General features: G+C 32.5%; 1 protein-coding gene across 1 annotated transcript; it reads left to right on the top strand.

The window, feature by feature from the left end:
* Nucleotides 1-4,025: 4,025 nt before the first annotated feature.
* On the top strand, nucleotides 4,026-9,620 carry LOC132283158 (probable GTP diphosphokinase RSH3, chloroplastic). The gene is made up of 6 exons (XM_059785074.1): nucleotides 4,026-5,313; nucleotides 5,404-5,589; nucleotides 7,469-7,926; nucleotides 8,067-8,225; nucleotides 8,306-8,657; nucleotides 9,136-9,620. Exons 1-6 carry the CDS (start codon nucleotides 4,561-4,563, stop codon nucleotides 9,439-9,441), a joined length of 2,214 nt encoding a protein of 737 aa, XP_059641057.1. The 5' UTR covers nucleotides 4,026-4,560; the 3' UTR covers nucleotides 9,442-9,620.
* The last annotated feature ends 6,656 nt before the right edge of the window (nucleotides 9,621-16,276 follow it).

Genomic DNA, 16,276 nt, shown 5'->3' with positions numbered 1-16,276 from the left:
AGTTCCTCTAGCCATAAGGGTTTTGGGAAGCCGTAACACGGAAGAGTGGTTGACTTTTAGAAATAAAGATAAGACAAAAATAGCTCGAGAGACAAAAATTCAACCAATATTGAAGTTGAACTATGATCACCTTTCCTCGTATATAAAACAATGTTGGCATTTTGTCGTTTATATTCTAAAAATCATGTGATTGATAAACAAAAATTGATCTAAATAGTGGACTGCACATGAATTTATTCACTCGTCAAATAAAAATCCATGACATAAAAGATATAGGAGATTTGTAGTTTATGAACTTATTGTGGAGATCATTCTTATGGCACAATCACCAAAATAGTTGAAGACCAGGTTAAAAGGCCCAATTCTGCCGGTCTGTTAGGTCTTCTCATGTTCCTGGCCCAATAGTTCAAACAAACCAATGGCTCAGCGACAACTTCAATTATCATATGAAAAGATTGTAAAACAAAGGCCTAGATTGTTATCCTTCGACCTACCTGAAAATTTATTTAATATTTCATTATGCTTAATACTAATTTTATTAAATTGATTCAGAGAAGTCCTAAATTTCACTTTTGAATCCATAATTGATTTGAAGAAACAAGTTCCGCATGGATGTATTAGGGCTATAAATAAATTACATCACCATTTGAGCTCAAATAAAAATAAAAAAAAATAAAAAAAAAAAAACAAAAAAAAAAAAAACATTGATGGTAAGAGTTTGGGATGTTGAACTCGTTTTTAAGAAGAGAAATATACTGACGCACATACTTTTTGTTCTTATGGAGGTTTAAATTCTTAACCTTCTACTTTGGAAGGTAAAAATATAAAACAAAGGCTCCACAACTAACTCATTTATCTTGATGAGTTATGCTTAAATCTTACTTTAGATAATGATAAATTAATTTAAAAAAAAATTATAATTACCATGTTAATGAGTTCTTTCTCAAAATCCTAACAAGGTTAAGCTTTGTTAATGTGCCAGTATTTCAAGTATTTTACAACATCAGTTTAATAATTTATTTTAAATTGAGATATTGAATATAAGTTTTTGAGTAAAGTACAGCCACACCCCTTGAGGTTTGGTAAAAGGACACTCAGAGGAAATTTACCTATTTTTTGGACAAAGACACCCCCTGAAGGTTAAAAAACGGACAAAGACACCCCTTTACATGAAAAATTGACCAAATTACCCTTTAACAGTTTAGGAAACTTTTTTAACTTTACAATTTAATAAATTGGACCAATCTACTCTCATGAATAATTTATGCATAAAAAAAAAGTAAAAAAAAAACTTTACATTGTTCACTCTTTTTTTTTTTTTTTAAATGTCCCAACTTCTTAAAAATGTAAACATCTAAAATGATTTTTTGATTCAATACATATATTTCAAATAAATTATATTTTGTTATTAATTCTTTTCTTTTTCTTTTTTATTTTTAAATTAAAATGCTTAATTCTTTCATCTAAAAAAGTTAAACTAATCACTTTTCCTTAAAACTAAAAAATATGGTACCATTATTACTTTATGCATCTTAAATTATATATCAAATATTATGCATTTCTCAATATAAAAGAAAATAGGTACCAATATAACTTTATGCATGCCTTTGTTGTGTATTTTTTTTTTTGGGAAATGCATAATAGTTGATATATAATTTAAGATGCATAAAGTTATATGGTTTAAATTTTTTAGACGAAAGAATTAAGCATCTTAATTTTAAAATAAAAAAGAAAAAAAAAGAAGTAATAACAAAATATAATTTATTTGAAATATATATATTGGATCAAAAAATCATTTTAGACATCTATATTTTATAGAATTTAGGACATTTACAAAGTAAAAAAAAAAAAAAAAAACAATATAAAGTTTTTTTTTTTTGTTACTTTTTTTTTTTATGCATAAATTGTTCATAAGGGTAGATTGGTCCAATTTATTAAATGGTAAAGTTAAAAAAGTCTCTTAAATGGTCAAAGGGTAATTTGGTCAATTTCTCATGTAAAGGGGGTGTCTTTATCCATTTTTGAACCTTGAGATGGTGTCTTTGTCCAAAAAATAGGTAAATTTCATCTAAATGTCTTTTTACTAAATCTCAAAGGGTGTGACTGTACTCTACCCTAAGTTTTTTAAGTGTATGTGTGACCAAATTTGGGGTATATTATTATACATATAATCCATCCTTATTAGCAATTTATCATAATATCAACATGGCTTGTAATTCATGGGTTTTTTTTTTTTTTTTAAAGGTAAAAGTAATTCATGGGTTTTTCAAGAGTCATGTAACCAAAAATAGACTTCTTGCAACTCTTTTTGACTCATTGGACCAGAACCCATTCCTGATTCTCCACAGACCAGAAAAGTCATAAACTCATCCCCACCGTCGGATGGCAAATTTTCAGAGATGATGGAAGACCAAGTCAGCATTCCAAACAACGTGAACAGAGTATGACAGCTCCCATAGGCCATAGCCGTCAAACGAAAAGCACACGCCGTAACCGCGGCTCACGTGCCCGCAAATGGCAGACCATCATACGTCACGTGCCAATTACAAACGTTGTGGGGATTGAATTCCGTACGAAATATCAAAAACCTGAATCAATTTAGAGGAAGATTCATTGAATGACTCAACAGTCAACACAAGCACATTGTCCATAATACCCCCAACAATTTTGTTTCAGTGGAACCCTTTTAACTAAAGAAAACAAAAAAAAAAAAAGCCAGTCTTTGGACCTTGTATGAAATGCCTACACAGTAATTCTTGAACAGTGAACAATAATAGTTCAGATATTCATAATAAAATAAATGAGTGAATTCTCTTTTTAACAAGTTATGAAAGAAGAAGAAATGTTAAAAGACAATGTATACTATTAAATTCATAATTCCATTGTCTATTAAATTCATAATTCCATTGTTAACATGACTATCTCATTTCCAACAAATTGAAATAAAATAATATAAGATGTAGATAATGTTTTCTTTTCCCTAGACTCTTATAAAAAGTATTACTATTAATCAAAATTCTATATGAAGATTTAGTTTTGGAACTTGGGATGCACATGATAAATTCGTCTCGTGTACTGTTAACATGAATATGCGTGCGCGTGTAAAATATTACAAAGTGTGTAATTGAGAATTAGAAATAATGTGAAATCAAATAAAACAAATCAACCATGATTTGGTTAATAATATTTGTTGTCTCACTCAAAACCTTGATGGAAAGGATTGTCCAGTTGTCGATTTGTTTTAATTCATTTATAAAAGATTATTGGAATTCAAAATTTTACAGAATTAATTGCCAATAACCACTATAAATTTAAGAATCTCCAATCCTATTATAGCTTGGACAAAAATCCAATGACACTTCTGAATATCAACGATTTTCACTAAAATAAAAAGATGAATTAGTACCGCAGTACAAACCTTTTTTATATTATTAGTATTTATTATCTAATTTTCAGTTTTATATAAAAAAGATCGTTATTTTTTACAGTCTTTGAATATAACTTAGGAACTCACATAAAAAATTCAAAAAATATCAAATTATTCTTTCATTATGATAAAAGATTTCAATAACTTTATATTTTGACATAAAATATTATTAAAATGCAATGTATCATTTTTCATACCAATTTCATAATTTAAAATTTTACAAAAGTAAATAAATTTTTTTTTTTTTTTTCTGTTAATGACATTTCATTAGGTTTATTCTTAGGTACTATTATATAGTATTTACAAAAAGAAAAAAAGAAAAAAAAAAAAAGCAATAGAGTCTTTTGATTGATATAATTTTTTTTATTAAATTACATAAAGGTATGAAAACCATTTCAGAGTTTTATAAGCAGGTAAAAGTAATAAAAGACCAGCATGTCTGGAACCTGTAATTATAGGATATTTGTCACAGCACGAGAAGTAAATAAAGAAAGGTTTTTTCCGTTATTTTAGGTATTTGTGTAGGACAGCCGCGTAATTTCAATATTTCTTTTGTCCGGCCGGTTAGCATAAATAATAAGAGGAGTTGGAGATTCTCAGAAAAAAAATCATCCAAGACGAAGAATTAAGCCTGAAAATCTCTCTCTCTCTCTCTATATATATACATATACACATATATACATATATCTAAATATTATACCGAAATTGAAAGCGTGTTTGACTCTTTCTTCGAAAAATTAGAATTAAATTTGTAAATTTTCTTCAAAAGTATACATTTCTATTTTCCAGAACTTAAACCCCTTTCTCTTCTTTTTATTATTTTGGTTGGCACCTTTCTCTACTTTTTATGAAGATCAAAGTTTTAATCAGATCTCTATAAATTTGTTCATACTGAAATTGATTTCAATTTCTCACACATCTTATCTGCTTTATTTCCTTCACATTCCTTTCTTTTAGGTTTTCTTCCCAACTAATGATTCATTGTGTATATATGAATCACAATCTAGGGTTTTAGACAAAAATTTATACAATCAGTGTATTTTAGGTAGCTTTGTTCTTAGGTTTTTTTGATTTTTTTTTGGATAATTCAGATCTGAAAATTTCAAACTTCAGAGGTCTGTTTTCTAGAAATCATGGCGGTTCCGTCAATAGCTTTATATGCGAGCCCGTCGGGTAGCATGTGTGCCGCACAAAACTCTTGCCAGATCAATTCACATGCGTCCTGCGATTTCGATTTGAACGGACGACCTTCGTTCTCGTCGCCGTCCACTGCTTCGCCGTCCCAAAAGCCGATCGTTGGCGGGCTTTCTTGCCTGTTTTCGTCGCCATTGGTAAAACACGCATCGTCGTCAAGCTATTCCGGTAGCGGCGAGGAATTGGGGTCGTTGTGGCACGATAGAGGTGAAGAATTGGGTAGTTCTGTTTGTTACTCAAAGTACCCTTCGTTGGGTTCGTCTCTGAAAAGAGATCAGAGTCCGGTATCGGTGTTCCAAGGACCAGTTTCGTGTAGTAGTAGTGGGGTGGGTTCGTCGATAAGTTCACCGATGAGAATTGGGCGCGAGAGGAACGGCGGGGATGTGAATTTTAATTGTTCAATACGGGCAGGGGCTAGTGGATTGTTTAATGGGTTTTTGCGACAGGCACTGGGTTCTTGTATTGATTATGATCCCCCAAGTTTGCAAGTACAGGGTGGTTCCATCGATGTAGATTCATCATCTATTATAATGGATGAACTTACATTTAATATGGAGGATAATTTTAGGGATTCCCGTTCAGAAACATATGCTAAAGATTTGCTTTTGGGTGCACAATTGAGACACAAGATATTCTGTGAAGATTTTGTTGTTAATGCTTTTTATGAAGCTGAGAAAGCTCACAGAGGGCAGGTGTGTGTGTATATTTGAATTTTTTGTAAATTGAATTTCTGGTTTAGAATTGGATCTTTGTATTCAGAATTTTTTGCATGGTTTTTGTAGATGCGGGCAAGCGGGGATCCTTATTTACAGCATTGTGTAGAGACGGCGGTTTTGCTTGCAATGATTGGTGCTAACTCCACAGTAGTTGCTGCAGGGCTTCTACATGACACACTTGATGATTCTTTTATTGCTTATGATTATATTTTTGGAACATTTGGAGCTGGGGTTGCTGATTTGGTTGAAGGGGTAAGAGGCATCAATTTTGATTTAATTATTTGTTATTGAATGCTTAAGATTATTAACTGTTGTTTGGGTTTGCTAGTTCAAAATTGGTCTATGATATGGGGATTGTATAATATAATATCAATGAGCTCTGCTAATTTTATAATCTAAATTAAAATTTAGTATCAATTATGTACAAAACTTTTTATTCATGTTATTTTTAGTTGAACTTTGAATGAATTGGATATGAACCAAACTTCAATAACTCGAAACTTGGACTCGACTGGAGATTGAGTTGTGTTAACATGAAGACTCAATCAAGTAAAAAAGTCAGGACTAGGTTGTATATGTTCTGTTATATGTATAAATATATATCGTGTATAAATATATACGTGGTCAAAACATTTTGGTATATAGTAAGTAAACTGAAAGGATTGGCACTTGAGCATAAAGATCATAATATGACATACTACACATAGAAATAGTATTTGACATGATTTTTAAATTTGAAATATCAAGTATTATGGTAAATATGATGTCCTGAGACTTGCTTGTATTTTGGGTCACTCAAAGCAGCCAAGCACTCACTTTATCTTGGAGGGTGAAATGAGTCAACTATAACTCGGATATATCTGGGTTTTTATTATTTGATTGATATAGTCATTTCGGCTTTACTTGACAGAGTCAAATTATGTTTTTTAAAAATAAAAAAGTATATGGACTATTATATGTTCTAAAACAATCACCTAAATTAGTCAAACATGTATGTATGGCATTTGTTGTTTTTTGCCTTGCCTAAGCTATTTTGCCAAGGTTGCTTTTGACAAGCCTTTACTGGGTCTTCAGTGAAGACGGGAGGGAAGTGGGGGTGGGCAATAAAATTATTGTGTGTTAACCGTAAAAGTGATTTTTTCTAATTTTAATGAACATCTATTACGGTACACTTCAGCTGAAGTTACAGATGGTGTAATTAGTTTTTTGTTTTTCGTCATTTTTCTACTGCACTGAAAGCTAGATTGGCTCTAGTTTTATCGATCTTTTTTCAAGTCTCTTCATTTTTTTTTTTTTTTTTTTTTTCCGGTTCCAAAATCCTTCAATATTTTGCGATATAAAATGCGTGATGCATGCATTCCAGAAATAATAATAATAATTGGTGGCACAATGAACTTCTTCTTTCTGCACTTGATGAATCAAAACCTAATAAAGCATGACATGAAAGATAGGAGCATCAAGGAGCAATGACCATTACACTTCAGGAGACCAAACAAATAGGAAATGCATGTTTTATGCCCTTACATGAGTAATTCACGTCAATCGTACTTATGGAAGTGACTAAAACCTGCTGCTTCTGAAACAAATTTTGTTTTCTCATCTCTGCTCCATGAAAGAAACAGTTGCTGCACTTGCGATTACCTCATCTACATTTTAACTAACGCTAAACAATCTCTAAATTAACTCTAAATCATTTGCTTGTTTCTTTTCAGTGGATTGAAGAGATTAACATAAAAATAAACTCCAAATCTTCCTATTTCTTCCTTGATTTTTGATTGCAACTTATTTTTTCTCTTTAAGGTAAAATTTGTAGAATTAGGTTCATATATATGTGAATCATTTGATTGTCCTACTGATTTGCCATTACTTCAAAACTGGTATAGATGCCTTACACTAGCATTTTGCTCCAGAGGTTGATTAGAATATGACCTTTTGTAGAAGATATATAATTGTCAAGTACATGAACTTTTCTTTTCTGTAAAAAGGAAATAAATGCATAAATATTTTCGGGTGCTCATTAGTTTGTGAAGTTTTATATTTTTCCATATCTCTTTGGTGGTTTTATTTTGGTAACTGTTCTGATGAGAAGATTTAATCATTATAAATTGGTAATACAATTTGGCATTTTTAGGTGTCTAAGCTAAGTCGACTGAGCAAGCTTGCACGTGAAAACAATACAGCAAGTAAAACTCTTGAGGCAGATCGCCTCCACACCATGTTCCTTGCGATGGCAGATCCCAGGGCTGTCCTCATAAAACTGGCTGATCGATTACATAATATGATGACACTAGAAGCATTATCGGTGGCCAAGCAACAGAGGTTTGCTAAAGAAACTTTGGAGATATTTGCTCCTTTGGCCAACCGATTAGGGATTTCTAGTTGGAAGGACCAGCTAGAAAACATCTGCTTTAAATATCTCAATGCAGATCTGCACAGAGAACTCTTTGAACTTGCAAAGTCTTTTGATGAGGCAGTGATTACTTCTGCTGTAGAGAAGTTAGAGCAAGCACTTAAAGATGGAGCCATTTCTTACCATGTCCTGTCAGGGAGGCACAAAAGCTTGTATAGCATCTACCGCAAAATGTTGAAGTAAGCTCTCTCTCTCTCTCTCCAAACTTTGCAAATGTACTTGGAGAGGTTAAGAACTTCAAGGAAATGTTTTGTATATGGTTGATCTTTATATTATCAAAATTCTCTTCAAGGTAGTGATGGTATTAAATCTTGTGTAGAAAAGGGCTGCCCATAGATAAAATCCATGACATTCATGGGCTACGATTGATCGTTGAAAATGAGGAAGACTGTTATAAAGCGTTGAGAGTTGTTCATGAATTATGGTCTGAAGTACCTGGAAAGTTCAAGGACTACATAAATCATCCCAAGTTTAATGGGTATGTTATATCTCAAAGTGATGGCATGTCATTGACAATATTTTACTTTTCTTTTCCCTAAATCTGATCTTAATTTCCAGGTACCAATCTCTACACACAGTAGTTATGGGAGAGGGCATGGTTCCACTAGAAGTTCAGATTCGGACAAAGGAGATGCATTTACAGGCTGAGTTTGGATTTGCAGCTCACTGGAGATACAAGGAAGGTGGTTGTAAATATTCTTCTTTTGTGCTTCAGATGGTGGAGTGGGCTCAGTGGGTTGTTACCTGGCACTGTGAGACAATGAGTAAAGATCGACTGTCCACTGGCTACAAAAATTCTGTTAAGTCTCACTGCGTGTTCCCTTCTCATTCTGAAGATTGCCCATATTCTTATAGACCTCACTCTGGCACTGAAGGACCTGTCTTTGTCATCATGCTTGAAAATGATAAGGTTTGTTCCTGAGAAATTATCATAATTTATATGTCTGTTTTCATTAGATCCAACTAGTTCTAAAAAGTAAAATATTTAGGGTCCTGGTTTGCCACTTGCCCGATTTGTCAGTTTGGCTATGCTCTTTTAAACACGGCCTTGGTGATTTAGAGTTGTTTCTACCTATTTAGACTTGTTAGATTGAGCAGTTTTTTTCCTACCAGTGTGCATCAGGCGTCATTTGGTTCTTTTAAGACGTGCATTTTGCGCAAGTCCTTTGTGCCCGTGCCCTTTCTTCTTTCAGTGTCAATAATAGTTTAAAGAAGAAAGTATAAAGAGTCAGCATGGTGGTATATTGCTATTTTCAATGCTTCATTATATATACACCTTAATATACATGCAATTGCAAAGCTTTATCTTGTTTGGCACTTTTAGTTTACGTGGTCAATCCGTTGGTTCAGTAGCTTACAGAACTTGTCACTGTGTTTGGGTGCTACAGATGTCAGTGGAGGAGTTCCCAGCAAATGCAACAATGCTGGACCTATTGGAAAGAGTTGGTCATGGAAGCTCTAGATGGACACCTTCTGGATTTTCTTTGAAGGACGAATTGAGACCAATGCTGAATCATGAACCTGTGAGTGATCCCACCTGCAAGCTGAAAAATGGGGATGTGGTGGAGGTAACTCCATCCATACTTGACAAGTCATTGACGGAATACAGGGAGGAGATCCAGCGTATGTATGATCGAGGCCTCCCTGCATCAAGCACTGAGCCTGCCGCTAGTGGTTTGGTTGGCTGGAGGTGACCCTTCCATGGTTTTCTCTTTTTTATAATAATACAACACGAAATGAAATCTGATATTCTTGTAAATACGTGACAAATATTTGTATAGAACAGCTTTATGGCTCTGGTGCGAATAACTGAGAAAAATTGGATTCAACAAAGAGCAAAAAGTTTGATTATACTGCTAATATTGTTTATGCAGCCTCTTCTTCCAGTTTGGTTTTCCTGTTTTAAATTATGAATGTCCAATGGGAAGCTCTGTGAGAGAAGATTTCTGTTTGTTTCTTTTACCTTCTTGGAACAAGTTGCCTACTGATTTGAAAATAAAAAAGGGTGTTAGCATTGGATTCTTGGAGGTAACAATACTGCAGCCATAGTTTCTTATCGGGTTTCATAAGACTAAGATTCCACACCTAGTTGTCATGTATGTATGTAGTATAAGATATGGTTGGGCTTAAATGAAGTTCATGGTTGTGCAAGTTGATATTTAATTGTGTCTACAAATGCATTTATTGTTTGAATTCCTTCCCAATTAAGGAAAAATTGCTTTATGCTGCATTATGTATGTAAAGCAACGGAAATACACAGGATGTCAATATACTTGAAATAGGAGAACTATCTGCTGAATAAACATCCTTCTTTTAACAGTATAAAGCTGCTAAATCTATAAACCTTGTGACTTTCTTGTTCATTCTCATATCATTGTACTTCGATGCAAAACCATAGCACTTCCAGATATACTTGAAAAACCCTCATCTGAGACTTGAAAAACCCTCATCTGAGACTACTGGATCCAAGGCTGGATACTCGTTGACGATCATTATTTAGCATTAGGATCAACATTCACTTCTACCGCAGTTTCTTCCTCTTCTTCTTCTTGGTTGGCGTGGTTCTTTAGGATGTCAAGTTTATAATTTGGGCTGATTAATGTACCCTGAACAGGCGGAAGTGGGATTCCATGCTTAGGTGGCTTTGGCAATGGGATACTGTTTACTCTCCAAGCCGACTGTAGCATGACCTGAAATGATTGGTTGCTTAGGTGGTTTGTACATTTCATATCAAATACGAGTTATATCAAAGAATTCAAACATACAATATGAAAACACATCCACACACTGTTTCTATTCTAAAACATTTAAGTCTTGTGACTGAAGAACAGTTTATGCTGGTGGAAACTAGTATAAAACATTCAAATAATTTGTACAGATCCAGAAAACATTCAAACTAGTGAAATTTACCTCTCTAGATTGGGATGGGGGCCGGGGGAAGCTGGATTTGGCTTTAGACTGAATAGCAAGATTGAGATCATCGCAGTCGATTGCAGTCTTATCAGCATGCTCTGAGTAAACCTTTGTATCATTCAACATATTAACATTGTACCTGTGATAAAATTTTTAGAATTTTCGACACCCATTGATCTTAGAAGTTCCTTAACAATCTTTTCACTACTCGGCAAGTTCTCACCTCCCTCCGCCATTTCCTCTCCAATGTTTCCTACCTGTGTCAAAAGGGGGGAAAAAAAAAAAAATAGCATTTCTCTGAGCAGCTAGACATTCAGCAGAACATGCTGATATTATGATTGACCTAAAGTATATATACTACAGCATTTTCATGAAACCTATTCTATTTCCAAAACTAAGAGGTTTATTTTATTATTTTACTTTGCTTAATGAAAGTTGTAACAAGAATTGTTAGTCCTCGATCGTTAATAAGGATAACATTCCCTTCCCATATATCACCAAATAAAAGATACTTCTATTTATTATTATTATTATTATTATTATTTCTTTGTTTTGCTAAGAAAAATCGATTAAACTGTTGTGGGTGAAAATGGAGTTGCTCTTCTAAATGGAAACAAGGATGGGACAGAGCTCCTGACCTCAAACTCCTCCTTTGTCATGACTACAATGTCAAATCAACATTCTAATAGGGAAGATCAATATAATTTCTGAAATTATATATAGGAAAAATTGGTGTAATCTTATTTAAATTCACAAAAATGGGTTTAATTCAGCTGTTAAAAAAAAAAACAAACAAACCCAGTCAAATCAGCTGTTATAAATTAAGAACACAAATTTTCTACATATTACATCAAAACATATTGGCCAAGCATATATTTCCATTTAATAAAAGTCCAAATAGTATTACAATGACCAACACCACCAGATTACATTTTTTTTTATCGAAAGGTAACACCACCAGATTACATTATTCACCTAGTACATTAAAGTGATGGAGCTAGTGTCCGGTGTCCTCCTATCTCCATAAGAAGTGTTGAACAGAGTCTTGCCATGAAAGCACGAGCATAAGCATGCCCAAAACCCCAGCTAGTCCCCAAGACGAACCCCCAATCCTAAGCACCCACGAAGGATCATTGGAACGAGGCAATACTGTAGCTCTCTGATTCGACGACAAAGATGAATAAGAAGAAGAAGAAGATGATGATGAGCTACTAGTGGTTTTGATGGCAATTATTAGGCCTGCAAGAACCATAGGCAGAACAAATCCTGAACCCCATCTTGTATGATCATAATAATGTGTATCGTTGGTTCGCGTCGTGTACAAGGGTGAAAGCACCACCGCAGAGGCCAGGGCTAGTGCCATAGCCACTGCTCTCCTGCCGGAAGAGTTTTGGGTTGTATAAGCAGCAGCATAGGTGGTGACCATTTCAGGGACTTGAATTGAAGTGTCAGAGGTTGGTTTTCTTGTTATATATATATATATATATATATATTATATGATGCATTTACAAGACAGCCAACAACTTGATAGTGAAGAATGGAATGAGCATGGTAGAGGATTTATAGATGGAATTAAGAAGATAATGTGGTAAAGGGATCTAGTTGGAAAGGTGTAATGTAATGACAAAAGTGATTCATAGACAGCCGTCCAAAAAGCAAAAGGAGATGAAGGGAGATTAATTGGTGAACACATCATGTAGAAGGTGTGAAAGGAAGGTAATTTAAACTTCACAAGTAAGGAATCTTTTAAGTGTGTGTTTGGATAGACACGGAGAGAAAAGAAAAAAAATGACAATTTTAGTTAGGTGGGAAAAGAAATGATAGTATAATTTTTATTCGTATTTGGATAGATAGGGGAGGAAAAAAAAATGAAAGAATAGTTATTTTTGTTTGAATAAGATATAGGAGAGAAAATAAAAGAAAGGATAGTGACCAAATTACTGTCCTACCATTTCATAACTACTTCACACATTATCCATTTCCAAAATCTCACATAGGATATTTTGGAATGTTTCTTTAGTTCAATGCAATGGGTTTAGTTCAATGCAATGGGTAAAAACAAAAGTAAGAAAGAAAAATAAAAAATAAAAAAATAAAATAATGGATGAAAACAAAATTAGGACATAAATGGAATAATTCTTATATTGATTTGTGGAGAGTATTTTTGGTATTATCAATTAATCACTTACTCCACTATCCTATCTCTTCCTATCTTCTCAAATTAGGAGAGAAACCAAATGAGGTATAGGGAGGGAGCTATTCCTACCTATCCTTTCTTTTCTCTCCACTTAACCCACCCACACACAATCCCACCCCATCCTTTTTTTTCTCTTCTCTCCCTATCCCTCCAAATCAACCATACCAAACACACCCTAAGTCTATATCAACAGTGTGATCATATTTGGCCTTTAAAATCAAGGGCGGTACCCTTAGTGGTCATTTCTCGCTTTTCAAAGTTAATTGTCTAGGTTCTAGTCCCAGCAGTGGATGGGTGAGCATATTTTCTACCAAGGTTATAAAAAGAATAAGAAAGAATGGCATTGAAAATGCTCTCCCCCTGAGGAAATCCTTTTTCCCTTATCATTTTTTTTTTCATTGACAAAAAACACACTTGCTCATTTATTTCAATAGAGACTTATTTTCATACATTTCACTTTAAATTAGGTAGAGGAATATATGCTACTTTGGTATTCCAACATTTATAGTGAGACGTACTACTAATAACTTGCAAAAAAGGGGGACAGAAATTAGGTTTTAGATTATGACGGGATGCATAACGTGCAGTTTTAAGTTTGAAACTAGTCCATTTGTGTAAAAATATAAAACATCTATTCTGGGATTTTCCTCTTTAAAAGACTTAAAAGAGGAAAATCCTACTATTACAGTTTTTGGTATTCCAATATTTATAGTCAGATTACTAAGAACTTGCATAAAAAGGGGACTGGAATTAGGTTTTGAAGTCATCATAGATTATGACCGGGGTAGAGTCAGGATTTAATTTCAGGGGGCGTAATATACTTGACTAATTTTTCTTCTTTTTTTATTTTTATTTTATTTATTATTATTATTTTTTTCAAATAACATGATAAATTTAGTTTTATTTTGAAATGAATGCATGAAATTAAACACATTGAGTTCATAAAATTACAACAATAAATGTAAATAAGAAGAGGGAAAAAAAAAAAGGTTACATACATCATATACAAGTGCAAAAAGAAGAATTTTAAGAAGTGAAAAAATAAAAAGAAGAAAAAAAAGAAAAGAAAAAGAGATAGAACTTTGAAGAGCGAAAAATTAAGATTTAATTGACTAAAGGGAAATAGGAATGTAACTTTTTTTTTTTATAAAAGGAAATGGGATAATTCCAAAAAAATGGTAATTTGGTGGCTAAATGCCAAAAAGGTGGAGTCAAACCCAAGTTTTCCAAATTAATAGAGTTTTATCAAATACTGACTTGGACATGGAAATTTATTGTAGATTTTCTTTTGATTCTCAAAATGCCTATCCTATTGTTGTGAAATTATACTACTACCATTATCAACTCTACTAATTAACTTCATAATTATACGTCTGTATCTCGTCATTACATATCACACTGTGTCTTTGATTTTCATTACTTTTGTTTATATTTTTTTTCCTAATGTGTGGTTTTTATTCAACAAATAAATTACATGAAAAAACCCTAGAAATTGGACCGAACATAAATAGGAAGAATTAAAAAAGTGGACATGAAAATTTATTGTAGATTTTCTTTTGATTCCCAAATTGCCCATCCTATTGTTGTGAAATTATACTACTACCCTTACCAACTCTACTAATTGACTTCACAATTATACATCTGTATCTCGCCATTACATATCAGACTGTGTCTTTGATTTTCATTACTTTTGTTTATATATTTTTTTTCCTAATGTGTGGTTTTTATTCAACAAATAAAACAAATAAATTACATGAAAAAATCCCTAGAAATTGAATCGAACATAAATAGGAAGAATTAAAAAAGTAATGAAATTAGTAATACAAACTATAATGAAATCATCAAATAGTCAGCACGTAGACACAAAACAATAATGGGTTTTCATAATAAAATAGGATTACTGATAACAATACAAAGTTCTGGACTTAAATCAACAATGGCGAGGTAGAGAGGCATCGACAATAACTCAATAAGAACCTTAAAGTAATAAAGAGTGATGAAGAGAGAGAGCAATCACTTGAATGGATAATTGGGTCATTTCGCAATAGGGCAGTTTAGGAATTAAAAGAAAATAAAAGAAAATCTACAATAAATTTCCATGTCTATGTCAGCATTTCATAAAACTCCATTAATTTAGAAAACTTGAGTTTGATTCCACCTTTTTGACATTTGACCACCAAAATATTATTTTTTTAGAATTATCCCAAAGGAAATTATAGGAATTTGAAAAGTAAAAGAAGGGAAAAAGAAGAAGGAAATAAGGTATAATTTTAGTAAATGAAGATTTTAGGGGGTGCATTCTATAAAATTTCTCCTAGTATGGTAAAAAAAAAACATCATCCTCTATGGTTTTAGATAATCAAGATGGCCATGCATTCTACTAAAAATCAGTGGTTTTTTTTATGAGCACCCCAGTTTCTAATGTTGTGAGCAACCTTATTAGAGGATCTAGGAGTCTAATGAAGACAGAGAATGTAAAGAGAGTTGGGTGCGTTTATAAATAGAGGTAGTTGTCTTCAAGTTTGTAGAGATGGGTTATCAAGTAACTCTGATCAACCGCGCTTTAACTACATATATACATATTGTGCTATATGTATAGATACATCATACACTATATATTAGTGGCAATAGTGGCAATGGTACAATGGAAATGGGTCAGAGAATAAGACAAAATACTGAACAATATAAATAAATATAAACTGTCTATATTAGTTGAAAAAGAAGTTGATCAACTGTGAACTCATTTTTGTATAGCAAGCCAAAGAATAAGAAAAAATCCAAAATTTAATTCTTACATCCTTTTGGTGGTTTTTCATAATAGATATCTGGAAATATTACTTAAATAATGAGTACCTTCCAGAAAGAAAAGAAAAAAAAATGATTGGAGTAGCGATTTGTTATTTGAAAGCCATTATAAGTACGAAATAATTGAGCACTTCATAAAAGTTTTTATTATTATTTTAAAATTAGTGTTGAGTTTTTTAAAAACAGTTTCAGGTTAACAAATATGTTTTTCTGTTTATTGTTTTTAAAATAAGATAAATATTTTTACGTTATCAATGTATCTTGTTTATTGATAAATAAAAGTTACACACAAACAATCATTATGTTTAAGCTTAAATGATAAACAAAAAACAAAAATGGTTACTAACAAGGCCTACTTTTGTTTCCAAAACTAATAGGTTTATTTTATTATTTTATTTTGTTTAAGGAATACTTTAACAAGAATTCTTACTCCTCGATCATTAAATAAATATAACATTACATAGTTTTCAAAATATCCAATTATTTTGGGAGGACACTTCTATTTTATTTATTTATTTATTATTATTATTTTGTGAAAACCGGATGGGACAGAGGCCCTTGTCCTCAAACTTGTCCTTTGTCATGATTACAATGTCAAATCAACGTTCTAATAA

This window comes from Cornus florida, unplaced genomic scaffold (assembly GCF_030987335.1).
Source record: "Cornus florida cultivar Cherokee Brave unplaced genomic scaffold, ASM3098733v1 CherokeeBrave_3.0.0_Hap2_Chr11, whole genome shotgun sequence".
NCBI lineage: Eukaryota > Viridiplantae > Streptophyta > Magnoliopsida > Cornales > Cornaceae > Cornus > Cornus florida.
This window is presented reverse-complemented; position numbering and strand designations above follow the sequence as displayed.

What these genes read in the sequence shown, in the direction of transcription:
- LOC132283158 (XM_059785074.1), top strand. Translation starts at nt 4,561, where the DNA reads ATGGCGGTTCCGTCAATAGCTTTATATGCGAGCCCGTCGGGTAGCATG. An exon ending in AGAAAGCTCACAGAGGGCAG is followed by an intron (nt 5,314 to 5,403) that starts GTGTGTGTGTAT and finishes TGGTTTTTGTAG; the next exon opens with ATGCGGGCAAGCGGGGATCC. An exon ending in TTGCTGATTTGGTTGAAGGG is followed by an intron (nt 5,590 to 7,468) that starts GTAAGAGGCATC and finishes TGGCATTTTTAG; the next exon opens with GTGTCTAAGCTAAGTCGACT.